The sequence below is a fragment of the Melospiza georgiana genome, chromosome 17 (genome assembly GCF_028018845.1).
Source record: "Melospiza georgiana isolate bMelGeo1 chromosome 17, bMelGeo1.pri, whole genome shotgun sequence".
Taxonomy (NCBI): domain Eukaryota; kingdom Metazoa; phylum Chordata; class Aves; order Passeriformes; family Passerellidae; genus Melospiza; species Melospiza georgiana.
This window is the reverse complement of record NC_080446.1, coordinates 15,159,775-15,187,681: the sequence shown is the minus strand read 5'-3', so window position 1 is coordinate 15,187,681 and position 27,907 is coordinate 15,159,775. Positions and strand designations below refer to the sequence as shown.

At 40.8% G+C, this 27,907-nt stretch overlaps 1 protein-coding gene across 4 annotated transcripts; it reads right to left on the bottom strand.

The window, feature by feature from the left end:
* Positions 1 to 40: 40 nt before the first annotated feature.
* Positions 41 to 27,907, bottom strand: RBM12 (RNA binding motif protein 12). Of its 4 annotated transcripts, XR_009115330.1 has the most exons (4): positions 27,795 to 27,907; positions 25,011 to 25,093; positions 599 to 727; positions 41 to 128 (listed from the first exon to the last, which is right to left on the bottom strand). XR_009115330.1 is itself a non-coding variant. In XM_058036224.1 (3 exons), exon 3 carries the CDS (start codon positions 20,513 to 20,515, stop codon positions 17,876 to 17,878), a length of 2,640 nt encoding a protein of 879 aa, XP_057892207.1. In that variant the 5' UTR covers positions 20,516 to 20,537; positions 25,011 to 25,093; positions 27,795 to 27,907; the 3' UTR covers positions 15,978 to 17,875. The 4 variants fall into 4 exon arrangements, 2 of the variants coding, with proteins under 2 accessions (XP_057892207.1, XP_057892208.1); XR_009115331.1 differs by lacking the exon at positions 25,011 to 25,093; XM_058036224.1 differs by lacking the exons at positions 41 to 128; positions 599 to 727 and adding an exon at positions 15,978 to 20,537.

The following is a 27,907-nucleotide window of genomic DNA, read 5'->3' as shown; positions in this document are numbered from 1 at the left end:
AAGGATTTGTTATCAATATCATACACGCTGAATTTTAGCTTCTGTACTTTCTCAAAGTAGTAGTCCACAACCAGTTTCTTGCAGAATTCAGGGTCTTGGCAGTTCTTGACCTTTTCCGTGTGATCTAGCTGCAAAACAACACAGGAGCAAAGCTGTTGACAATGAGTAACAAGCCCATATTCTCCTACACAGCTTTTTACAGGCACCAGCAAGGCTACACACCCTGCACCATGCCTCATGCTCAGTGACAAACTGGGCTGACCGATGGCTCACCGAGAAAGGAAATGGCATTGAAAAACGCTATTGTATGGGAAAATTCTGGAAACTAGGGGGAAAAGACTGCTGAAACTATGTATTCTGGAGCTTGTGCTCTACAGCTAGTCACATCGTTACAGGCAAATGAGCCTCCTGATGCAACTCTGAGCAAACAAGTCAGCAATTAAAGAAAACACTGAAGGTTTGAGTGTGGGCAATGTGACTGCTCACCAATCGTAAATCTGAATTAAGTATGTCACACACCTGCCAGGAAAACCTACGGGATGGAAAAGGGGAGACTCAGCGTTTCTACAGCTACCGGCAGCGCGCGGGCCGCTCTTACCTCAGCCCAGCGGCCATCGCCCCGCGTCCTGCGGCAGGACGCAGAGGGAGTCCGACCTGGAGCTCAGGTCCCGTCGAGGAGGCTCCTCCGGGCCACGGGCAGCTCCACGCGGGACACGCACGCGGCCATCTGCGGGCAGAGCACAGCGTCAGACGGCCCGGCCCGGACCCCGCGTGCCCCCGACGCGGCGGATCGAGGCACGCGCGGGCGGGGCGGGGCCGCGGCTACCGGCGCTCCGCGGCCCCTCCCGCCCCGGGCCGGGCGGTGCGGGGGAGCGCGGGACCTCCGCGCAGCCGGGCACCACCTGCGGCCCGCCTCGCCCCTCGCTCTTGAATTCACCTATTTCTACCGGCCTCTCCCCGCTGCTCCCGCTCCCCCCGCAGGAGCCCTTCCCTTTGCCTCGGTGCGTGTTGCTGCCTCAGGTTTCTACAAAGGGCCGGGCCTGTTGTCCCCTCCCCGGGACCGCCGCTCACAGCCCAGCACAGGGACCGGGACCTCCGTCCCGCCAGCGCCGCAGCCACCGCTCCGCGCCGAAGAGTCGCCCCAGGCGGTGAAAGCACTGCCAAAGCTCCCCCTGCTCACCCACGGGAGCCACAGAGCCCCCGTGCCTTGCCGCGTTGGCTTCCAAAACACCGCAACATCATCCCGCAAACAGGGGATAACTAAATTTTATTAGACATTAAACTGCAGACGTTTCTGTTTGGAGAACAGCTATAATTCTCAAAACTGAATTAGAAAATAAGCCTTCAAGCACCAAAACATTTCAGAGACTGGACAGTTTGAGGACCAGACCTTTAAATGAGATTATTTCATAGAGAAGCTTCTTCTTCTAAGTCTCGAAAATAAGGAAATACTTGCTTTGGCTTTTTAGTACCCAAGTACCCCATGGCTTCCTCATACTTGCAGGGTGAATATATTTAACTCAAAGAGATGAGCTTTTATTGTACAACATTTAATCCCTCGGACATCCCAGTCAGCAATCTACCCTGGACAAATATTAACGAAGTCACTTAACATGCCAGTGCATGGTGCTCCAGTGATAGTGACAGGACAAAACCAGCACTCAGTAAAATTTAGCAAAGCTTTAGGCAAAGACAATCATAGTGCAGCATTAAACTAAGGTCATCATCATCACTTGGTTTAACACCAGAATATTTCTTAAAAATTGAAGTGGTCTGGTGGTCAGCTGTTAAAACTAGTGGCAGAAGCCATCCATTTTCTACTCAGTTGCCTTCAACCACAAGATTCACAAAGAAACCACTGACTTTAATAAATACATTTCTTGTAAAATTGCAAGTCACAGTTATCAAGTTTTTTCTTTACTGACACATATTGTCCTACCAGACCAGCATTCATCTCCCAGACTCACATAGGTGCAAACAGACAACAGCAAAACTTTGTTTGACACCCATTATTTGACAACAAGATTAGGACATCCAGTCTGGGCTCTTTGCCAACATTTTGCCTCTGTTTTTCTCTACTGCAACAGAGTTCTGTACTAGCCAAGAGATACCTTTCCTCCCAGTAGAGCTCAAAGCAGGAGTTAAGTTGACCTCAAAGAAACAGCTCCCCATAAGCTTTAGCATCCCAGTCAGCAGTGGCTTCTTTCTGGGAGGAAACCGCTACTGCAGATCTTAAGCTACATACAGAACAAGCCCACATATATTTATTCCATGTTACAAAGACACCAAAAAGGAAGAGTTTGAGATAGCAACTGTTAAACAGAATGAAGCCAGGAGCTGAAGGGACGCAAGTCCTCAAACCCAATCACCTCTTAACTGGTACCTGAATCTTTTCTCCAGATCAGCAGCAATGAAATTATGAAACTCCACTGTTTCAAAGATTTGACTTCCAGCGCCCTAACACTCAGAAGGCTATCTCATCTGATTGTTTTACATTTAGTAATGGCATAGGATTTCCCTTGAAATACAGCCCAGATGTTCTGCTGAACCACTGGGGACATACACAAACTACAAGGGATCCTTTCCCACTATATCCTCTTGCTCCATCAGGAGATCACAGGACACTCACTGGTGCACATTATCACCAAGACACAGCAAAGCAGGCCAGCTGTTTGGAGTAGCTGAGCAGGAACTGTTCTAACTGGCTGTACACCCTTCCTCACCAGCTCAGGAGATAACAGGTTTAACAACTACAGACTGAATCCTTAAGAAAAGAGGGAGAGCTCCTTAACAAATTCAGATTTTTTTTAAAAATTAACCTGAAGACACCGGTTTGAACCTCAGCCAGCAATTATTTATAGATTACTGCCTATGGATGTCCTCAAAGAGCCCACACAACCTTCTTTTCACCTCGTCGCTACCCAAACACACTGTAAGGTGTTCTACAGTATCAGTCCATTCCATGAATAGCAGCAGAAGAAAATCCTGGTCATAGACATCCCAGCAGCAAGAGCAACAAGTAGTTGGTCTGCTAAAACACAGTATCTATTTCAGGCAAGCCTGAAGACCTGCTTAGTCTGCAAGTAAGCAACTTTGCTCAGTTACCCTGCTCATGCAGTTAACTGAGCAGCACAAATTTCTGGAAATCTGCCTGCATTTGAAAAGCTTAGAAAGATTAAAAGCTTAACATATTTTCATCCCCAGACACATACATATATATAAAAAAAAAAAAAAAAAAAAAAGCAAAAAAAAAAAACAACCCCCAAAAAAAACTGAATGGGAAGAAAAAATAGTGAAGTTCCTCACCAATTAGAAAATCTACCTCCAACTTGATTTTTTTTAACAGGATTTCATTATGATAATATTGACTTAATTTTTTTCTTTTCCTCCATAAAGTAAGATTCTAGACTTTACTTTCATTTCTCATAGTAAACTATAGTGATTGCATCTCTCTTTCTATAAAAAAGTGAATAGTTTGTGTGAAATTTATCTGCTGACTTTCATCTCCACTTCTTTCCATAAAGTCCCAGTTATTTTCCTATAAGAGAAGTGACAATTCCAAAAGTCTTCAAATATGCCACACCTAACACAACCCCCCACCCTGTTCCTCTTTAAGCTGGAGCCTATGATGCTTTCTCCACTTCCACACAACGCTGCAACGCCATCTTGGCATTTCATTACTCCAGGCTGCCAGGCTGGCACATGCCAGCTCACTGCCAGGGACAGGCACTACGGCACCACTCCATGCTGACACTGTCGGAGCAGCAACACTTCACCACTTACCAGTGCTGTGCAATGACACATGAGCAGAGAACAATCTTCTAGTGATTACTAAGCTCTAACAGTGTACAAAGGCTCTGATCTCAGGCTAAACATACAGTTTGCTGCAATTATACTGAAAGGACTTGGGGTTTTATTATTTTTATTAACAGCCGTCCTTTTTTTCCTCAGCATGCATTCAAGAACATCAACTGTATTCAGCTTGCAGACTGGAATCAACATTTCAAAACCACATTTCATGTTGTTTCACTGAATTTTCATAGAGCATACTTATTGTATTCATTCATACACAAAAAATAAACTTAGTTTTTAGACTTACAACAGACTTTAGACTTATTTATAATGACAAAATATTATTTATATTTGTTGCAACACAAATTTTTCCAACAGTTTCAGAAATTCTAAAATGCACTGTTTTCCTATTGTTCCCCTCACAACCACCTTTGATAATTAATATTGATGTGTACTACTTGAATCTTCTGGTTTACAGAAGACAGTAGGTACTTCCAAAGGAAAACTAGCAGCTAGAGCAAACTACTTTCCACAAAGTTATCACATTTAATTTACAAAGAATTTATTATACATTGATCCTGATCAGCTTGCAACAGCAACAGTTTAACAACCTCCAACTGCCATCAGTTCATTAAAGTACAGCATGGTCTGGAAGTATAAAAACTAATCTAGCCACAGGAATTCAGATTACCAGGTGAAAATTAACTCCAAAAGCAGTAATAAATTCAAACTCTCTTTAAAATATAGAAAACTGACCTACTGGGTACATCCCATCATAGTAGTTTCTAACGAAAAGGCACCATAAGCAAGCCACCAGGGAAGTGCTGTTGCTTGAAAGAGCTTGTAAAATACAGCTGAGGCTGTGCTATACCCTCATGATCGACGATTATACGGACAATAGCCACAAACATCTGATCCACTGCTCCCACCACCTGGGGATCTTACTGGTGAGAGACATCACCCGTGAAGTTTCATCTTGAGTCAAATTCTGTACACTCCTTCAAGGGAAGAGTTTCCAACATACAGCTTCAGATCCATCAGGTACCTCTATTTTTTGCTCTTATTTAGAATTGCACATAACACCAAATTTTGAAGAAAAAAAATATATCACCCATCTTATCCCAACAACACTACAGGAAAATGCTATCCATAGAAATCTACAAGATCCCAAGCACATATTTCAGGGAAGTCTTTCACTACCCAACCAGATGTCATTCCCACTTGTTTAAGTAAAACACAGAATGCCTCTGTACTAGGTACACTTTAAGAAGTGCTCAGACAACCAAACTGAGGTACAGTTTAAAAAGTCAAAATTATTTTTACTATGCATACCAGCTTTTACCTGTAAAGACGATCATAAACTCTAATAGCTGTATAATACATACGAAAAGATAAATCTCAACTTTTCAACAGAATTTTTCTACACAGAAATGAAGTACAGAAGTAATGAATACGGTCCTAATCAAACCAAGATGAAAAATAAAAAGTTGCTTTCTAGGAAAATTAACGAGGACATCTATGCTACACACTCAGAAGAATAAGCAACTACCTGCTACTTTCTGGAGTTTCATATAGGCATTTCAGAACTTCCAATTTTTTCACATTCCTGCAGAAAAAACCTCTTTCCACACAAAAAAGAACACCTCCAACATAAAGAAAATCAACACATTTAAAAGTCTATAACATTAAATTTATTATTCCTCTAGTGATTGAGCTTAACCAAAGCTTAAAGCAAGTCACTTGTAAGAGAAGAAAGCAGTGTACACTTATGGTTGAAGAAAACTCCAAACCAAGTGTGATTGAAGGCTTTAACTGTCCCAGTTCAGAACTTTGGAGAGTCTTGCATTTCCCCAAAATGCCACATATGGGTGCCTGAGCATAAATAAACTTCTCTTTACTTACCCCTGAGTGCCACCATTTAGCCAACTAAGGATCAAGTGCTGGACACTCTAAGGTGAGAATTATTGAATTACATTGTTTTATATACTTCCATCCCTCAATAAGCCTTAAGGCCAGAAGCTACTCTTCAGGCTGGGAGGATGAGGAGCACTGGGCAAGAGGGGCTCTGTGATCACCCCAGCACGGCAAGTCACAGTAGCCACAGTCACCCAGAGGACAAGAAAAAACTCTAATAACTTCATGGCATCAAACACCATCAGCAGTATTTTTAGCAGTGCCAGGAGGTGGTATCTTCTTGAGAGAAAATGGCAGTACTATCACTGAATACAAGTCTCATGGATCAGCCTGGTTTCGCTCCTCTGCATAAAATGAAATACAAGCAAGGATTCAGCCCAAGAAAATCCACAGGATTTTTGTATTTAAACACACTAATAAATTCACATTAAATACTGTACAAAATACCCAACCAGCTCTATTGCAGTGTACACCAAACTTTACACATTAATTTAGCACCTTGTTTAACTCAAACTTGAAGTTTTAATGCATATGGTCCAGGACAACTGATTTCCAAAAAATTTACTTTGTACTGGATTGGCCATAACTCCTGCCTTACATTCTGCTTACAAGCCCAGCACAACTGTCAGCAATCATACCTGCAAGATGTCCCTACTGCAATTTTCATCATCCTAGCCTTTTGCTATCCAACAACTCAAGAAATTAACCCAACACATGTAACACAGCGTCTCCATTAATTAATCTTGCACTTATGAAAAACCCTCTCCCCCTTGTCTATTGCTTAGTTTAATCCCACATCTTCCAGTTATCAGCCAACTTTTTTCAAAACTCCTTCTCTCTTTTTCTGCTGTGATCCCAAAATATGCAGACCAGCAGAAGCAATGCTTTGTCTTATTATTAGTTCAATTTTGAGGGGGCAGCTTGTTACATTTTGGGTTTTGATATTGCAAAATTGATCCTAGTGCTGAGGTCAGGATCACTTGCTGAATGCTATCGGAATAAAAGCTATCATTTGATCCTTCTTTCCTGAATACCATAAGGCTCTAAAAGAAATCATATAGCTAGTTTTGTAAAGATGCACTAAAATGCATCTTTATTTTAAACTGACAGTAAGGCAATCTAATGAGAAGGACCACAGTGCACAAATTATTCATCAATACAGGCCTTTTCCAGCACTTCAGCTCTTCCATGGGCCACAGAACCTCATTCCATAGCTTGAGATGTTCTGCAGAAAATATAAATGCCTGCCATTTTTTCTGTAATTTCATTATTTGTGGCGCTTTGCAACGGGGCTGCAAATGCGTTAAGATCACTATTGCTACAGGCAGGGAATAAATCATACTCTCCACACTGTGTTCCAAGCTGTCACCATACATACAAGGGGTTAATTAACTGCTGTTACAAATTTGACATATAACCTGAAACAAAAGGCATCTCTTGTTATAAAAGAATGGTGAATACCATGAAGAACAACTTTCTAAACAAACCGCTGTCAACTTGATTCAGTCCTGGTAAAGAGTGCCCATGGTACAGCCAGCCTTAATTCCAGGGATGAGAGCTCCCAGAGAGGACCGACACAACTGCTGCAGGGCCAAGTGGAGGCTGTGCTGCTGCTGAAACTCTGAGCCATGACCAAGGGTAAGGCCCCCAGCCCAGCCCCTGAGCTCAGAACTGGACTGCAGGCTTCATCAAACACTTTACTGACCACTGCAGACCTGTGGGCCCGCTGAACACGCAGGAAGGTACAACCTGGCTCTATCCACTGAGCTGTCTCCACAGGAACATTGAAGCTCCAGTATCACCCTGAAAATGGGGGGGTTGGGGGGGGCTGTGTGTCCAAAGTCAGCCAACAGGTACAAGCTCTGACAACCTAACCTCCACCAAGCTCCCAGAAACTGACTGAGGAGGCAAAGGTCCCATTTATAACAAAAATAACAAGCTTAGAACACTGGGGAAAAAAAAAAAAAAAAACTGAAACCAAGCCAAACAATCACAATTGGCATGGCAATTTACAGGAAAAAATGCAAACAGGAACTTCAATCAGTTCATCTTTACTGCAGCTTCCCCCCTACCCAAGAGACAAGTCCCAGCTCTGGGGAAAAAGTACCTTCTACAAATTCACCTTTCCACCTGTACAACGTTCACTGTTAACTTGTACACCACCAATATGCCCCTTAATCATGATCAATAAACTCAAAGAAATGATCATGCATGCCTTCACTATAGATATATTCTCCACTTTTTTGAGAAATAAAGAACTGATAGGCCAAAACTGAAACTATTTAAAATATTTGTTTGGAACATATTAAATTACAAAAGGTTTCAAATTAGCACCTGGACTTAAGCAAAACCTATTACTAAACCAAATTCTTCACACAAAGAAAACATTTCAAAGTTCTTCATAGGATTTAATAGCAGAATAGCAAAACCCATTTACTTGAAAAAGTAACTTAACACAGGCTATAGCTTTGGAGTCAGTCACTGGACTTGAGCTACAATAGTAACTGCAGTCCTAAAAGTGTTCACTGATTCCTCCCACCAAGTAAGATATTTTTTCCATTCCTTTCATATTTATTCACCTGCTTTTTCCTTCTCCTCACCATGATTCTCAAGTATTTATTACTGAAACCTGAAGAAAAACTAAATTGAAAAACAGACTTAACATCTCCACCACACAGACCTTTGTAACAACCCCAAACACATATTTTACATTGCCAATCATCTTTGCCTTTCTCCAGTAAGGTCTTGTTCTTTCCCTTAAACTCTAGCTATTTATACTTCAGGCCTAAACATTCTGTCCCGTTCCCCAGGTAAATCCAGTTGTCTATCACTCAGTCTTCCATTTTTCCATCCAAACTCCTTACGCTGAGATCAATGACTTCACCATATTCCTCTTCTTTGGTTCTTCAACTACTCTGCAGCTTCACCAGCAAGTACCTCCACACACCAATTCTTACTTACATGCACCCATGATTTTTGAAGTGATTCCTCAGCATTAATTCTGCTTTCCCCTTCACAACCTCTACCCTTCCCAAACTCTAGAAATCTAAAATATAGCACCATTGTCCTGTAGTTATACTACACTGATATAATTTTAACTACATCTCCAAAACTAGGCATGGTGACTTCAAGGCAGAAATTCAGTAAGTCCATCTATCTAGACTAGTTCATACTGTGTGAACAGCATGAGTTCAAAGTAAGACTTTAAATACAAATATGCCAGCAATACATTTTACTGATCTTTGCTATTGTATCAAATTCACATAAGAATTTTGGTGGCTACATTGTACCAACAGCCAGTTAATAAATGACAAGCTTGTCATACCAGCTTCTTTTCACTGCACTTGTTGAATAATCACCAGAAAATACTGAAATACTACAGAGGAATTCTTTATGCTATTCCCAGTCACCCTGAAGTTATTATGGCACAGTGACAACTCTTGCCTAAAGAATTAATAAGGACATAAAGCAGAACCTTTCATTTTCTCACACTTTAAAAACATTACCCCTTCACATTATATGTCAGGCTTTCTTCTTTATAGACTTTAGTACTGAATCTAGCTCACTAAAAATGATCCAGAAAAAATCCCAAACCTTAGTATTAATTCTGCAGTACTCCCGGGAAATTGATTTCTTTGACTTATTCATTGCAAGTTCAGCCTAATTGCCAAAACTCTTTCAGTTCTGCTTTTGAGTATATGCTCTCTTTTAAGAGAGAGATTCACACTCATTCTACTTTTCTGTCACTAATGATTACCACCTACAACATGAACATCTTAACTTCTCCATCCTAATCTGTTACAAAATAATGATATTTCAAAACAAACAAACAAACATACAAAATAATGAAATACCACCACCACAAAAGCCTGACATTAAGGAAGTAGGATAAAGAGAAGGATATGGCAAGAGATTTTAAAAGTTGTTTTTTCTCTTGCCCATTCAGACTAGCAATAGAACAATTTAAAGGCCACAAACACAAAACAGACCTCATGTTCCCTTTCTGTTCCAGATCCAGCTTCTCTTGCCAGTGTGCCTTCACAAAAGCACAAACCCATTACAACTGTGGGTTCAAGCCACTCCATTTGTGTCAGAGACAAGTGGGCCAAATGATGACACAATCTTCCTGCATTAAGGGAGAAGAGACTACACAAATGCAAGCAGTCACCTATTTCCTCAATGCTCTTCCATGTCTGCAATCCACAGTATATGCACTGTAATAGTTTCTAATCTATACTCTGAAGAAATCTGTTGTCGTTAGGTTTGAATTTGCTACAAAGGTGTTCCACACCTTTGAGAAAGCACATCTCTGCAAGCCAAGCACCTGAAAACTCCCACAACTCCCACCAGGGAACTTCTTTCTTTCCTCAAAATGAAATGAAAAGTTTCAATAAACTTGTAAGAAACATGACTGAACTGAAGCAGACCAAATTCTCCAAGCAACCTCTCTGATGAAAAATCTAGAGTAAATTTAACAGCTACAAAATAATGAAATTATATTCCCTCTAAGCAGAGAGACTCTGAGTTATCACCATTAGGTGGAACCTGCAAACTTGGGTTACAAACTGCAGAGCACTACTTGTCTCAACCAGACAGCAGTCAGGACAAACATCAGACTGAATTCAGCACCAGAGTCATTTGTCCATCACAGATTCAGAGCTTTTATGTGAACCTAATGCAGGAGCAGGGGGATTTGAAAAGCACAAAAATATTAAAACAGTATCTGTGAGCTGCCCAAAGAAATTCAAAAAGCAGGTTCTTCCTACCTAAATTACTTCTTCAAATCTAAACAAGACAGAGAAGGTGGTTTTTCTACATCACCACACCATGGCTGGCACAGAACAGTTACAGGGATTCCTCTCACCTTTCATAATAACAAAATTAAGTGATCCTGTGGTTATATATTCATTCCAGTCACTGCACTGAAATAGCTGGTATTTCATATAGATACATTACCTGCAGATTCATTAGGATTCATAGTACATTCACTTATTTAGTTTAAAACTAAGCATTTTAGGTTTCAGAAAATTTACTGTCGCTTCTGTTTGAAGCTGTTTTTACAGACCTAGCTAATGACAAAATTTGATACAAAAAGTAACACAAGCTATCATGCAGAAAAAAGACTACAAAGTCTTCTGTTCCTGGAGACATGAAAGTAGCCAAATACTGCCTACTCATTCAAAAAAGTAGCATGATGCAGTGCTTGCGCTGCAAGGAAGAAGCGCTATTTGGGTTATTAGCTTAACAAAACTACAGCGTCAGTTACCCAAAGTTAGGGCTAAGTGTTTGGATGACAAAAAAAGGCCTTCAAAAAATTCAGGGCATTTGTGCAGTAGGTCACGGTGTTGCGCATGTAATTTTCCACATATACTCGAAAGACTTTTTGAACAGATGCATCCAGAATAAATACACACTGACTTAAGTGATAACAACTACCAGTTGTCTTTAAAAAAACTTTAAAAAGACTTACCATCAAAAATATTCTGATTTACAATCTAAGAAAACGTAAGACTCTGCAAAGTTTAACAGCAACTCATTTAGATCAATTACCTATCTCATCCATTCTATCATAACAGCTGAATTTACATTTCAAATCAGTTTAACAATGTAAGTATTTAGTCACTGATTTATTGTGCTCCTTTTCACACAAACTCAGTGCTGAAGTTTCTGAACCCATGTCCATTCTTCATTAGATCAGTGCAACACTTGTTGTTTTCACTATAGCTAAAGCATGACAGTTTGGCCTCAACGTTTCAATTAACCCGCCTACTGCCTTATCTCTGATGATAAAGTTGAAGTCCCCTTAAAGTGAGGCTGAAAACATTCTGCGACTTGCATACTGGTTACTGAGAGACAAATTAGCTATACCACCACCACTCTGGACACATACCTCCCAAGAGCACTCAAGTCAGTATTTGAAGAGATCTCTAAGAGCTATTAAAAACACTGCCATGTATTCATGTAAGACTGGACCTGCAACACAGAAAACTGGCTCTGCAGCAATGGAGTCTAATGTAGACAGATGAATTTGTGGTATTTAATAACTTTGCCTCCCCTCCTTAAGGAACAGGATTTCCCATACATTCAGTCAGTGAACTGCCAGTGTCTAATGTTACTTTTAATGAGCCTCTTCACTTTCATAGCTGGCTGCACTAGCGTTGCTCAATCACACATGGTTTATAAATTCTACCCTTGTATTAGAAACATTTGCCCAATAATGAAAAAGTATTGGCAACCATCATTTGCACTTCAGAGCTCAGCTTCCTGATCAAACAAGCAAGGACTTTCCACAACCCATATCCATCCTCCCCTCAAAACAAGTAGCAGTGCTTTGGCTATACTGCTGAAAACAAAGAAGTTTCATAAAAAGCTCATTGAGAAGTACATTCTGTCAAATGCCACCACAGCAAGGTCACTAAACAAATGGGTGCTACACAGAGGCTTCAAATTTTAATGAGAGAGATCCTGTGAATTTCATCATAAAATGCACTCAACCAAAATTATCTAAAAGGAATTCTTGAAGTAGTCTAGGTTCTGATGATATCACTGTTTTCCTCCCCAAATTTGCCTAAGTGACTAGAAAGCATTTCTAAGCTTTCCACTGTCACATAGAGCAGTGCTACATCCACATATTCACATTCAATGGAAAAGAGTCGACATTAAACTATTTGTTCCAAACTCTGAAATTGCTAGCTGGAAGTTCCACCTTCCTTTAGATGGTCAGAAATCAGAGTCATACAAATCCAATCGATTCCTTGTTTAACCATACTGTAACTACAACATGAAAAGCTGTAAGTGTCACCAGTCTTCCTGAAGTAGGGACCAGCCCAAAAGGCCACACTATGCCAGAGACGGTTTTAGGCAGGATTAATTCCTATTTTCCCTGTGAAAGCCTTACAAGTCCTTACTTTTTGGTTTTAAACTTTACAGGGAAATTAAATTAGCACTCCTGTGTACTGTGCAACATAAGGGCAATCCCCACTCCAGGCCCCAAGTTTTTCCTGACTATGATCAACCAGGTCTAATTCACTGCATAGCAAAAGAACTCAAAAGTTGAGGAAAATGGTGAAACTGATGTGAGAATAGCAAAAACAGAGTTTTGAACTGATTTTGTGGAACTCATGGTGAAAGAAAACAGTCCCTGTTTCTGAAAGCTTACCTAAGGTATTTGGGAAGCAACTAGGTAAGACCATTTGAATTTCAGGCCGTAGACACGAGAACACACAAGAAAGATAGCCACAAAGGAGTAAGCTTTGCCTCTGCAGAAGCAGTAAAGGAACTCATCTGGCTAATTCTCTCCGAAGCTGCCATGCTGTGAATACACAAACAAACCCAGAATGATAACAAAGGAATCTGCACAGAAGTGAACACCAGTAAAGGAAAGGAGTCACAGCCAAACCATCTAATACCCATGTTCAGGTTGGAGCTACCAAAAAAGAACTGGGCTGCTTTTAGGGCTGTTTTTTTTCCTTTTGGTGTTTATAGCCAGGAGTGAAAAGCATCCAGGTCAGGGAGGTGGGAAACACTCCTCGACCAAACAACACCCAAACATTCCACTCAGTAACAAAGCTCCAAGAAAATTACTAATGTCATCTGTACAGAAAACTAGCCACAGTTAGACCTACCTGATCATGACATACGGAAAGAGAGGTGGGTTTCAGTATACAGCCACAAATCAATGTGCATACTACCAACCAACAGGTTTTCATTCCATGGAAAATCCAGACTGTGGAAAAAACAAATCTTTGAACTGCAATCACATTCTCACTGCAAAAAAAACAGATAGGAAGAGAACACTTTGAAGTTACTCTTCCTGCAGAAGCATTAAACAGCCTCCCTTCCTCTCCTCCTTCTGTACACAAACTCTAGCTCAGTATTCCCAAAGCCATAAAAAAAATACAGCCACAGAGCAGCAAGTAGCATCAGCAAACCTGGAAAAGAGCAAAGACAACCAAATGTATTTGGCAACTGCCTCCAGGCCAAAGCAGAGTTTATGAAAAACCTTACAGCAACAGAATTTACCATCTCATTTTCTTTTCAAAGACATGCACATCTAAAGCAGCAAACAGACATAAAACTAATTTGTCTATTTCCCTGAACTCCAACTAAATGTTTCCTAATATGTCCAGTTTCAAAACTGTTTCTTTCCAATCAATTAGCAAATATAGCAACTAGTTGTTTTCTTCCACTAGAGTCCATACTGAACAGGAATTGCAATCCTTTGTTTCAGGGTCTAATCCATGTATCTGAATAATGAACCTAAACCAACTGCTCTCAAACAGTGATTTATTGGCCAACCAGAGGTTTTAAATGGTCCATAGTACATAGTAGTTTCAGTTTTGCACATCAGAAGGCCAACACAGTTCAGTGCTGCTGAACAACCCGCTGAGGGTCAATGGCACTTGCTACAAGCAGCAACTTAGGAACCACCACAGCAGAAGACTAAGGAGAAACAAAATAAAGAAACCATAATCATTATTTACATTTAATGCACCACTGGTGTGCCTAGAAACTAGAAACATACTCTTTTTATAGAGTCTACAGTCTTCAGCACTCCAAAATACTCTCAGCAAAACAAGCTGTTGATTTCACTGAGTATAGGCAATGACGTTAGGGACAGCATGAGCAATGTGGAACTGAGCAGCACATGTATTTTTAAAAGGCAGACCTTCAATGTCATCTGCTACACAACTACAGTCTTCATTTTTGCATCAATCTTTCTCTCCACTCAACACAAATTCAGAGCATAGACACTCAAGGAAAATACTACATGCTATGAAAGGAATGCTATTTAAATCATCCTTCAGGTTTCTTTAAACCTAAAAAGCCTCAAACATCTCATAAATCTACATTCAGATCACAGCAACAATTCATTGGTAAAGAACTGGTTTTAATGCTGATATTACAGAATGCCAACAAAATCTGACTGTGACATTAATGGATAACTGCTTGAAATCTGGTAATACTAAGTCACACTGTCACCCAACTATTGAAGTTCTTTCATGTAAGTCACAATTTTATCACTGACTAATTACACTACTATTTAGGGTGGGGAAAACCCCATACATTAAGCAAATCATGTGGTAAAATGTTACATTCACAACTTTTCTTTCAGCAGTAGTACTTAGACACACATAAGTAACTGCTTAAAATATCAACCTAGCCAGTAACATAAACACAAGTACCTTCTTGCCATTGTTTGGAGAAATCGAGACATCAAGGATGTTAACTTCCTGACACTCAAGGCATCAAGGTTAAAACAACTGGGGATTTGAGCAGCATTCATCAGCTGATTCTGTCTATTGCTACCTCTCGCTAGCAATCAGCTTGGGGTGTTCTATCCAATGGCAGTTTCACACCTTCCACATAGGGGATGGGATGTCAGAGATCCTACCCCATTTTCAAGGCTGTTCATGAATATAGACAAGTGCTAAGGTAAGCAATTTTATGAATTCTAGACATGCAGTCTACGGGCATTGCTCATAATTTAGCAGTTTAAGGCTACTTCTAACATGAAACCACATTGTTACAGTAAACAGTTTGCATTGACCCTTGATAATGAACTTTTCTCTATGTTTTAAAGGATCAACTGTAACTATCTGAGTTGATGTACTGTTTCTGATACATACAGAAAACCTAAGCATGCTATGACTTCCTATTTTTTTCCAAGAGCCTACTCTTAAGAAAGAGGGGATATTTACTAACCGATTTATGCTAAAAGATAAGAAGAATCAACTGCTTGGCAAAATGAAGAGCCCCGGCCCCACCCCAAATCCTCCATTTAAACATTCCATCCAAGTTAACATTCCCAACTCCCATGGCTTTCTGGTTTGTGCTTTTTTTCAGATAAGCATTGAAACATCTTTAGACCATACTGAAAAATCAAGAATCAGAAAAAAGCTTTCCAAAACAAACCTGCACTTTTAGCAAGTCCAAAGGAACAGGCACACAAGCATGTTTCACAGCATATGCTGTGTCTAACACAAACACTAGAAGCCTTGGATCCATTACCAAGAGGATCACGATGTGAAATCAAAAGACAGCAACACAGAACTGTGTATCTAATTCCAGACACCTGTAGTTTAACTACATTTCACAACAAGGCAAGCATTGTTGTGATGCATTTGAACTTGAAAAAGCAGTTATCACCAGTTTTGGTGAGTCAACACACACTAATATCTTAAATCAATTCTGTGAACAATGAAGCCAAGTTTTCCTTTTCAGTGATTTTATTCTAATGTGAAACACGAAGAAACAAGCACCCAAAAAACTCCAATATAGTATGAAACTTTAATAAAAGTTGCTTAAAAAACAAAGAGCAAAATTTTAAAATAAACTGACTTGACTCCTAATCACACACATCTTTCTGACATCAGGAAGAGTACTTTCAGACTGTCGGGAAAAAAAAAGAAAGAAACAAAGATCTGCTGTTGAAACATTACTCCCAAAGACTGTTGAAATGCATAACATGAAGCTTCAGAGACAGACAGTTTTATTAACAGGAGGCTTAATTTTAAACAGTATATACAAATCACATGACTTTTCCAAAGTTGGGACCACCTAGTAATCTGTCAAAACAAAATTATGCTAATGAATTACAGAAGCATCTGTGTAATGCAACCAGCCTCTTTATTGAAGTACACCTTTATACAATCCTTCCACGGATTCCTGTACTGTGAAATCCTCTCAGGACGCAGCGCTGCACAGGTTTGCAAATCTCTCCTACACACCACATGAATAAAACTGTTGCCACTTGCACCTCTCAATTTTGCCTGCCCATGCACTTCAGTGTTCCATGGAATGCAACACCAAAAAGCAGTGTTTTTCTTTGTCAAAAAAAACCAAGAACAGTTTGAAGTTTGCTATGTTTAAGTACAATGATTTGCAGGGAATAGCAGAATTTTTTTCAGGCAATGCCCAAGTCTTAAAATTTATCATAAGCCAAGCAAGGATAAACCAAAAATTTCTACTTTTCACTTGCGTAATTACTTCCTTTCCATTTCTCTGTTTTTCCATGGAAGGTTTCACTGCACAACAAAGAAAATGGCAACTCTTTACAGACTTTGAATACAACGTAACAACTTTATTGCAAAAATATATAGTAAACTCAGTACTCAGTACTTTCAATTTTTGGAGAAAAATAAATTTTATCTCTGAATTCACCCACGGCAGTAATTCACAACAGAGTTGCTGAAGATACAAGTTTCTTCCATTATAACCTAATTTAAAAACTTTATATGGACTCCAATCTTCTACTAATAATCACCACTTTGGTTCTCTTAGCAGAGACTCTATGTGAGGAGTTCAAGAGACGTGAGAAACACCAATATCCAACTAGTGTCAAAGATCCTTTCTCAACTGATTTGTGTAATCCTAACAAATCAAGCTACTTAAACAATAATGATTATTTTCAACTGAAAACATTTTAAATGTACTACAAAACTCATATGGTTTATGTTGAGGTTAGCTATACTTGTGGCAAAAGTCTTATTCTGCACAGTTATAATTGCAATATATAAATAACTAAAGGTTATACCACACAGAACAGCTTGAATTTTACAGAACGATTCTGCTCATACTCATAGGAATTAGTTTGGTAGACACATCAGCAAAGGGCATAATTCAACTGTTCATACAGTGAGAATTCTGGAAAAAATAAAGATACATATACAAAACAATTCATCTGTGTACACTGAGAATTCATTCAGTCGCAGAATAAAATCAGGACTTCAAACAAAGCTTGACCTGTGAACAAAGCGAATTCAGCCAGCTTATAACCAAATCTAAAAATAGGTATCTAATTTACAATGGCTTACAAGAACACCACTGAAGAGCTTCACTGACTTCATCTATTTCCCTTATCCAAAACTATGTCAAACCAATCTCAGTTTCTCTATAAGCACTGTGTCCAGAAGAGTTTACCAAACTTTTATGACGAATAAGAATCTCTCCAGCTTCTCCACATATTTTTACGAGGAAAATCCACCACACCTGTCTCCTTGCAGTGTTTCTCATGAAATGGCTAACCCAGTGCTCTGTCTTATCAAAACCCATCTGTTTTACAATTTAAACAATGCACAGGTTCTATCCTGGAAATACTATAAAAACCAATCCAGATGCATTTGTCACAGCACTATGAATATCTATTCTACAACTACTTGATGAACAGCTACCCTAATACAAGTTTTACTTTCCTGGAACCTATAGGCCTGTCATTTAAATCAACAACAGCCGCCATAGCTTCATCACGAGACTCAAATGCAACCATTGCTTCTCCAGTTGGCATGCCTTTTTCATTATATTTTAAGCACACTGAACCAGGGATCACTTGGTAACCATAAAAGAAATCCAAAATTTCATCCACCGAAACGGTAAAGGGCATATTCTGTACTTTAATGACCGTCGGCCCTGGCTTCCCAGACCCTGTTCCAAAACCTGGGGGTCCACCAATATGTATGTTTCCTGGTCCAGGTCCAAACCCTGGAGGTCCACTCAAATGTCCAAGACCACTAGCAATTGCTGGAGGACCAGCACCAAAGGCAGGGGGCCCACTTAAATTGCCAGGACCATTACCAAACGTCTGAGGACCCCCTGCAAAACCTGCTGGTCCACTCAAATTAGCAGGACCCCCTGCAAAACCTGGTACCTCAATACTTGCACCAGGTAAACCACTAGCTGCAACTGTTGGTATTCCTGGTCTAGAATCAGGAAAGCCACCTATTCCAGGTGGCGGTAAAGGGGGACCAAATGTGCCAGACCCACTGAAATTACCAGGGAAATTAAACGGAGGACCATTATTTGCTTCTTTAGCATTTCCCCCCAAGAAGGCATGCTCATCCCCACCAGGGCCCTGTGCTCCTGGCACAGCTGCATTTCCCTGGATCGGTATTTTCAGGATCTTTTTTCCTTGAGATGCTGGGTTTCTCTCAATATCTCTCATTTCTTCTACAGTTATCAAACGCAAATTAACATCTCTTCCATTCAGCTTTTTACGGTGCAAGCGTTCTGCCTTACGAGCATCATCTTCAGCTTTAAACTGAACCAGTGCTTGTCCTAAACCTTGCCCATTATTATCAAGAAGAATTTGCACAGAGTTTTCTTCCACTGCCAGTCCCTCTAGAAACTGAAGTATTTCAATTTTTGTTATATTGTATGGAATATTAGATATATGCGCACACAGTTTTTGCAAGCCTGATTCTCCCTCAGCATTCATCAGAATTTCTCTCTGGTCATAGCTGAAGTTCTGCAATCTTTTACGAATCATATCTATCTTTTCTAACATTGCCTTTTTAGAAATTGGATGTACCTGAATGAAGCGATTCCCTATGTACTGCTTATGATGACACAGAGCTGCTTTATAATCAGCTTCATTCCTAAACTCAACAAACCCCTCCCCAATTGCCTTCCCATTGGGTCCATAAGCTATATAAATGCTGTCCTCAACTATATCCAGCTTTTTAAAAAAATCTATCACATGTTTGTTCTCTGATTCAAAGGGAAGACCTTTCAAATAAACACAGAAACCGTGCTCATGGGGAGATCTTGACCGCGACCTTTTCTGTCCACTGGGAGATTTGGACCTAGGATGAGCCTGGGGAGGAGGATGTGCCTGCCCAGAGGGACCCATGGTTTGCTTGAAAGTTATGTGGCCTCCAGCAGCTACCCACTGTCTCTCTGTTGCAGGACTAACTTCAACATAGCGCTGAATCATTAGCATTCTGTTTCGCTTCAGTGCTTCAAATGTATCTTGAGGAGAAAAAAACTTAACTAGTCCATTTCCATTATTTCGACCTACATGATCCTTCAGCATATGGACTGCATCCACACGGAGCCCAAGGAAAAAGTCTTTCACGTCAGATTCTGTTGCAGTAAAGGGCATTCCATGAACGCTGACATACAAATCATCTGGATTGATTGGAATTGGCTTGACACTACCTTGAGAATTCATCTGGATAGGATTTACAGGATTCATGGGACCAATAAACAATGGATTCAAGCCGCTGTTCATATTCACTGCTGCTCCAGACCCATTAACTCCAGTGGGTAAGGGTGCTACAGGTGGAGGATTCATAGGAGGCATTCCTGATATGGGAGGCAGAGGCGTCATTGGAGGCACAGGGGGCACAGGGGGTATTGGAGGAACTGGAGGAACGGGAGGCAGTGTGGGTACAGGAGGTGGAACAGGTATAGGGGGAATAGAAGGCATTGGTGGCAAAGATGGCATAGCTGGAATTGGAGGGATTGGTGGAGGAGGTACTGTGTTCATTGGGGATGCTGTGCTAGGTATGGTTGAGCTAAATGTTGGACTACCAAAGGTACTCCCAAGATTTGGAGGTGCAGTGCCAATACTGGCAGTAGAAAATGTGGGTATGTTTTTATTGCTTTCATGCACGGTAGTAGAAGCAGTTACTACACTAGGAGAAGGATTATTAAAGTTAGGTACAGTAGTAGGTAAGTTAACTCTTCCACTCATTCCAGAACTAGGTGGCGGTCCTGACCTGCTAGCATTTGCTGGAGGCATATCTAGATTGGCAGTTTCAAAACGCCTACGACTGAGCTCTATCATATTCTGCATTTCAGTTTTACTGCTCAGCAACAACGTTACTTTTGACCCTTTAATTGTACCACCTGTGCGCATCATACCAAGCCTTGCATCTTCATCAGTGGCAAAAACGATGAAAGCCTCACCCAGTTCACCCCCTACAATATGCACGCCCCCATCAGGAATGGTCAATCCAGAGAAGAAGTGGCGAATGTCCATGGTCCCCGCCACAATCGGGAGACCTTGCAAGCGGATGACCACAGCCATGCTGCGCTGAAACAACACACACCTGCAGATGAGAAAAGGCAACGGCTATGTCAGACTACTGTTTGTGGCATCATGCAATTACCTACAGATACCATCTACTATATTTGTTTATATACACCTAATAACATCTTGCAAAAATTAAGCGTGTTTATATTCCAAGTTCCTTATTCATGTTTGTTTACTTCATACAGACTGAAGTATTAAACATTTATCAACACAATCAGTATACATTTTGCACTAGAAATTCCAAAATAGCTGTTATACGAAGACCCACAAATGTCAGTTAAAAAAAACAAAGGAACATCAAAAACCGTAACTATTACATCAGTAGTTCATTAATGGAATGTAAGCAAAAAGAGTGTTTTAGCCAGACAAAGCAAAATTAATTTACCATTACCCTGATATGGTATCCACTGTACCTGACAAGGTGGCTGAAAACTTCTGCACAGCTATGGGAAACAAACAGTTCCCTTTAATTTGGGGAAGGATTTTACCTCCTGCCAGGTGAAGACAATTAGAAACATAACAGTGGGTCGGGAAAGAACAAAAACCCATTACGGACAACTAGCAACTGTGAGACGCACAAGACATCCTGACAGGGAGCGTCTATATATTACACTGACCTGATGTTTTTTCTCCTAGCAAAGGCAAGAGGTCCAGGTGACCTGAAGCTTGCTATTATAAACCAGCCCCAGACGTTTTGTGACAATAGAGACCTCACCTAAATTAACATTTATGCATATCTAGATAATGACCTTCACAATTTTCAAAAACAAGGTATTTTTTAAAAGTTGCAGATATTCTGTCTACCATGACCCCTTACATCTCAGATGTAAATAAATGAATTTTATTTCCACAACTGCCATTAATAGATCCTTAAGGTAATTCTGAACAGCTAGATCTGAACAGTTACCTTGTGATCTCAGAAGTCCAAGCTCATATCAGAAATTGAATATAAAGAGGAAACTAGATAGCTGTCACTTAGGCAAACCTTCAGCAAAGGCTGAAAGCATGATATTAAATAATATTAGCACAATTCAACATCTCAGAAGCCAGTCTCTCATCCTAAACTATCAGCAATAGCACCATGCTTCACTTGAGCCACTTAATCTCTGAAACTTCTGGACTTCCTAAGTACAAGCCAGTTCAGTATCTGTATGGAAGATCTCCAAAGCTCCCCTAAGTCACATACCAGTAGTGTTAACTCATCATTTGAAATCAAGGATGAACCAGATCACAGAATCACAGAACAGTTTAGGCTGGAAAAGACCTTAAAGACCAAGTCTAACCAGATGCCCCAATGCAACACCACAAAGCTATGCATCAAAGACTCCCAGCCACTACCAAAGCTCTGACCAACCACAATCAATAACCATCTCCCAGCAACTCAGCTATATCCCAGCATACAGTCAAATCTCTAAATTGGCTCCATTTGTTTGTCCAGGTCATCCAAACACATTAGAGAAGACAAGTCTTGAATGACTAGGTAAAGCCACAATTTAATCAGGTAAGGCTGAATCCAGTACTTAATGAAAACAAGAGGAACAATTCTTTTACAGGGTGAAGAAGCAACAATTCTTTTGTTTGCATAATGGAACCTCAGATTACTAAAATGTGTCCTTAAATATTTTGTTCTGTTGACCAACACGCCAGAAGTAAGTCCTCCAACACACTAATGAACTCAAGCAACATCCTGGGGTATTATAGGGCATTGCACCACAACTATCACCAACACCAGAAAAGTGTGGAGGGCCTTTCTCCCTCAAGGAAGCAGTAAACAAGTCCATTTGCACAAAGTCAGTTCTGCAGCTTTAGTCACTGCGCATAAATACTGGATTCCTTACTGCACCATCCTTGCAGTTCATAATATAAGATTAAAAAAAAAAAAAAAAAGAAAAAATACCACTAAGAAAACCCCTATTCCACCAAGGAAAGACAGCAACAGAAAGGCTTATACTATACTAAGACTTATACTGTACTAAGCTTTGGGGATAGTTTTTTTTGAAAGCAACTTTGTCATCTCCATCGTGAGGCAACAGAAGCAACATCCTTGCCTTTAGCTCTTATAGTGGAATTACATTTAATCTGAAAATAAAATTCACTGCCCAATCATTTTCCAACAACAAAATAACTTGCCCATGAGAAAAAAAAATAGAAGTCAAAGTAAGGACCACCTATGCTATCTAAAACATCTAAAAACACATCTAGGACTTTTTGAACTGTTTTAAAAAGTAGTGGTTTATAATGATTCTGTTGTTTTATTTTAAACTTGCCTAGCATTGATGACAATCTCCAAAATTAAAGTTAAAATTAAAATTCTGCCACCTTTAAGAAACTACATTAAAGAGTATTGTAAACCCAAGGTTTATGTTGTGCTACAGGATTGCTTCTGAATTAGATGATCCTGAGGCAAGCAAGCAGTATAAAAATATCCCTGGCTTGGCACCTATGCTTTCAAAACTGGAATACTACTAAAAGCAAATCTTGCCAGGGCATTTAGATTTCTTCTACTACCTATTATAGATAGAAATTAGTTTAGAAATTTTTATGTATCAGAAGTTAAAGACATTTGAAGCGTCTTGTGTTAAGTGAGAGACTACTTTTAGCTATTTCCTTAATCCAAAAGGGATGACGATCTCATATAGCCATTGGTGGAACAAAGGCAACTTGGGAAGGTGTGGGAAGACCTTGTACTAAGGTCTGCTGCTTTGGAACACCTTACTTTCTCTAAGAGAACTGGCACCTACTAGATAACTGCGTTTATAAATTATTTCAGCCCAGAGGACAAATCAACAGAGGAAGTAACAGAAGAGTTCAAGCATTTGAACACTTACATAAACTCTGGGATAATGCATATCTTTCAGTTTCACATTAAATTCAAAACTTCATAATAAACACTAAGAGAGTATTTGAAGTCTTGTTACTAAGTACTCTATTCAGATCCACTAAATCACTATTGACAAAAAAAATCTAAAGAGCTGCTTAGGCATATAATTACTAAAAAACCTATCTGCAATGACTTCAGTGTAGTTAATTCCATGCAGAGTATTAAGCAAATGCTTGCTTAATGTTAAGCAAGAGCTGACAATACCATGGTCTGAATAAAAAGAGTTTTAAGGACTTGACTAATCAAGTATTTTTGATAAAGGAACGTGTAACACAGCTGCTTCATTTTTTCAGAATTTTGATACTTAGACAAAGTAATAGTGTCAGTTCTGTTACTTACAGAAAAATCTCAAGGACAAAACGGGCCAAATTTTAAATTTCTAAACACTCACAAACCACATTTTTTCCAAAATGCAGTTAGGAGACAATAACCCACTTGCTCAAATTTTCCAAGCAATGAAAATGCAAAGCCTGCTCCAATATTTCACTGTTGACTTGCAGAGACCAGCACATGCAGAGGCAACATTAATTTCAGACACAAAACAGGCCACACATCATTTCAGCAGGCACTGAAGGCTTTTTGTTGGGCTGTCAGTTCTCAGGCTGCCTGATTTTCTCCGAGTACAAAAAGGTACTTCAAGGCAAAAGTGGGTTTTATTGCCATTTTCTGCATTTCATATATTTGTGGAAAGACAACATCCTATGAGTGTACTATGGACAATCCATCCCCATTAGCTAGCTGTGATCAAAGCTGGAGATTTACAGGCTGCTGACAACCAACCTGATTCAACTCATTTAATGAATTTTAACACGCCTTAACAGTAATATCTTTTAGAATGTTGATGTTACACTGGGGAAAAAAAAAGGTGTAAAAGATGACAATACTATTTATTTCATCAATGTGCTCATTAGTAAAATAATAATTATTTGGGTCAAACATTTAAATTCGTAAGCACAACAGATTAGCCTTTTAAGATGTATGAATTTAGCAAAATCTTTTTCAGAAGATTCCTCCTAGTCCCTGGGAAGTATTTAAAGTACAATACCCACATGATACACAAACACACACAAACATATCTGGCAATTCTTGACTGAAGACTAAGAACTGCAGGAACACTGGTTCCTGTAGGAGGAATTTTAAGTATGAACTGTCTCACAAAAGTTAAAACTGCAAACTACAGTTTTGTCTTTTACTTAAGGCTAAAATCAACCTGTTATAGTCATCCTGGAGCCAATTGAAAACTATCTGACCCCTTTAAGTACTGCAACACCTAATCAGAACCAATTGATGTACACTCCTACACTCCAACAATTACACACAGACCCGTGGCTTGCAGCAAAGTAACTGCATTTGCCAACAGTGCAAAATAAACGGGAGAGTGTTCCAGTCTACCACATGCTGATGAAACAACAAAACATTAGTTTGGCAGAAAATTCTGTTTACAAGAAAAACATTGCCAAAACAACCACCACCAGTGGTGAGTAGACAAGCTATAGATTATCTGACTCAACTCTTTTGACACGAATTTACTGATTCCAAAAGCTTCATTTGTTTCTTAGGATATACTCAATATGCATAAAAAGAAGTCTTCAATTCAAAAGCTCTTACCTGCAAAGACAGATGTTTTTTTCTTAACAAGTAGCAGAAGCCAAGCCAATCCTGTGGGCAACCAATTAAAACCAACTTTTAGACTGCAATAAAGAATAAATGGAGGCAAAAATCAATGCAGGCAACACAACAGCAGTAACAGTCCACAAAGAACTGTATACACAGAATTTCAAACCTGCAACCACCACAAGGCACTGCAACATAAAAGAATCATAAGGGTGCATTTTCTATAGATTATCTCTATATGACTTACTGGCAATTGCATTGTAGAGCTTTTGTACAGTTTCAAGACATAAATGCCTTCCACAAAGACTACAGAAAGAGCCAGAAAGCATTTTAAGAGTCTTTCAAATTTTCCTATCACCAATAGGTGAAAAAAATCTCTCTTTCAAAGGCAAAGAACAAGAGTTAAATACTTGAAAGCCCTGAATTTTACCAAACCCTGCTCCATTAATAATGGTATTCCTTCCTCCAACGGTGCATCTACTTACTTGAACAAAGTAAGGTAGAGTAAGCCATGCCTAAGAAAACCACCCCAGAACTGCACCTGAAGAATTCTTCAAGAGTCACACTAACTGGGTAAAACTAAGTGACATTTCACAGCCATGTCTATGCAGTCAACTCCACAGAGCACACAGCAAGAACTCCCATAAGATACTCTCATTTGTAATCTACCATTTTATTACTCAAATCCTCATCAAATGCCCATGTTTTCCATTCCTTTATAAAAATTATCTTCCCAGGTTTACAACTCAACAAAAAAGCCAAGCATTTTACGTGGCAACACAACTATTTTGTATTGAAAGATAGGATGGAAAACCTTTGCTCTTTCATTACTTGGCAGACCACCTCACACTTAAACTGTGATTCTTTGGAAAGCCATTGAGGAACGAATCTCACTAAGAACAGATAACTGCCTCCTCACACAACCCCAACAAGCTGGTTTCAGTTACAAGCATCATTACTGAAGTGAACTTAGAGCAAGAAGTACTAAAAAACCCTTCACAAACTCCCTAAGAGAGAGTATTAAAACAAACGTAACTATTCACGTATCTTCCAGGACATTAACAGCAGACTTACAAGTGAGAAAGATAACACTACACTTAAATTCAAATGGCAAACACATTTAGAAAAATAAGACTTTTGTTTATTAGACCTTTAAGAGAAACATGCAATCCTGCATTAGAAGAACTCAACTACATAGTTTCATGTATAGCAGCGTCAACCAGCAGTTTGCAAAGAAAGAAAGAAATGCAACCACCTGAAAAACCATTTCATGCAAAACCACACCTGCTTCAAGCAGCAGATAAATCTTTCATGCACAAGGAACTTCCCATTTAGAAGAAAAGCCTAAATCATTAGATGGATTTCCAGTATAGCAACCATGTTCCCCTTCACAACACTGAAAACAAGCTGAAGATCTGCAGTGGACTAAGACAACGCAAACAAAACCAGGCAGCATTCAGAATAGGAGCAAAACTCCACTTTGCTATGTTTAACTTCTTCACCAAATACCATCTACTTTTAATTTCAAGTGTCACATCTCTCAACTTTAAAGAAAACCATCCATGCCTTCTGTAGGTAAAAATTACCTTTCCAATCAACAATATGCAAGAGCACATTAACTAGACAAGAATCAGCTAGGGCACAGGTGTTCCCACAGAGCTGGCACCCCATCTCTGAGAGTTCTCTGGAGAAACCTCCACAACACCCTGTCCGCTGTATAGAAAGATCCAACATCCACTGGACACAACAAATTATTTAACCAGAGGAAACCACAAGGAAACAATCAGCCGATTTGCCTGACTAACACGAGTAGATCAAGGTGGGGAAATAAACCACTAATAACAAGTAAGTTTAGGAGTGAGTAAAACCAGAGCCATAAGGTTTTATCGAAAGAAAACTCACAGTGTGTATTTCCGGGGCTCATTTGAACGCTAATTCGCTTTGGGTTTTTTTTCTTGGAAAGGTGGCTTTAAGGTTTTTTATTTTTTCGTTTATCGATCGTGAGGGAGTGGGGTGGTATTTTGTTTGGTTGGTTGTTGTTGCTGTTTGGTTGTTTTGGGTTTTTTTAGCGGAGCTGATTTTTTCTAGCAGAAGCGACTTTACTGAACAGCAACTCCGCTGGTGTTTATAAGGTGCACCCGACGAGCGTTGGTAGCGCCGCAGACACCAGGGACCTTCCTCTCCGCAAGATGCGGAGTACTTGCCCCGCTTCGTCCCCCGGGGCGGGGCGGGGCAAGGCGCAGCCGCCCCGCCTCAGCACCCCCGGGATCCAGACACGCCGGGGCCCCGCGCCGACAACGGGACCGCAGAGTACCCCGCCGCACCCGTCAAATCCCCGCCTCGGGCTCCGGCACGGCCCCCGCCATGCGGCCCGTGCCACAGCTCGGGCCCCGGCGCCGCCGCAAGGTCACTCGGCCGCTCCCGCCGGACGGGCCCGCGGCGCCTGCGTTCGGCCCGCACGGACTCACCTGCCCGCGCAGCTCCGCGGGCCGGCGTGCGCGGGCGGCGACAGGGAGTCAGGGACGGGGGAGCGGCCGGGGCCGGCCCGAGCCGCGGGCCTCAGCGCGCCGGGCTGCGGCGAGGCGGGAGCGGCCCCGCTCGGCGCCCCGGGGCTGCAGGCGGGAGGCGCCGCCCGGCCCGGCCCGGCCCGGCCCGGCCCTTTGTGCGCGGGAACGCGCCCGCCCGGCCTCCCTCCCCGCGTCTCCCCGCCGCGCCGCGGGCCCGCAGCGCCGGATCAGGCAGGCGGCCCGGCCTGCCCGGGCGCCGCCGCGCTCTTACCGAGGGATCTGTACGGGAAAAAGGGTTAGAACGGAGCCACCCCCACCGGGCCCGCGGCGCGCCGAGCCCCGCGCACCGACCGCAGCCGCACAAAATGGCCGCCGCGATGCGGC

What these genes read in the sequence shown, in the direction of transcription:
- RBM12 (XM_058036224.1), bottom strand. Translation starts at nt 20,515, where the DNA reads ATGGCTGTGGTCATCCGCTTGCAAGGTCTCCCGATTGTGGCGGGGACC.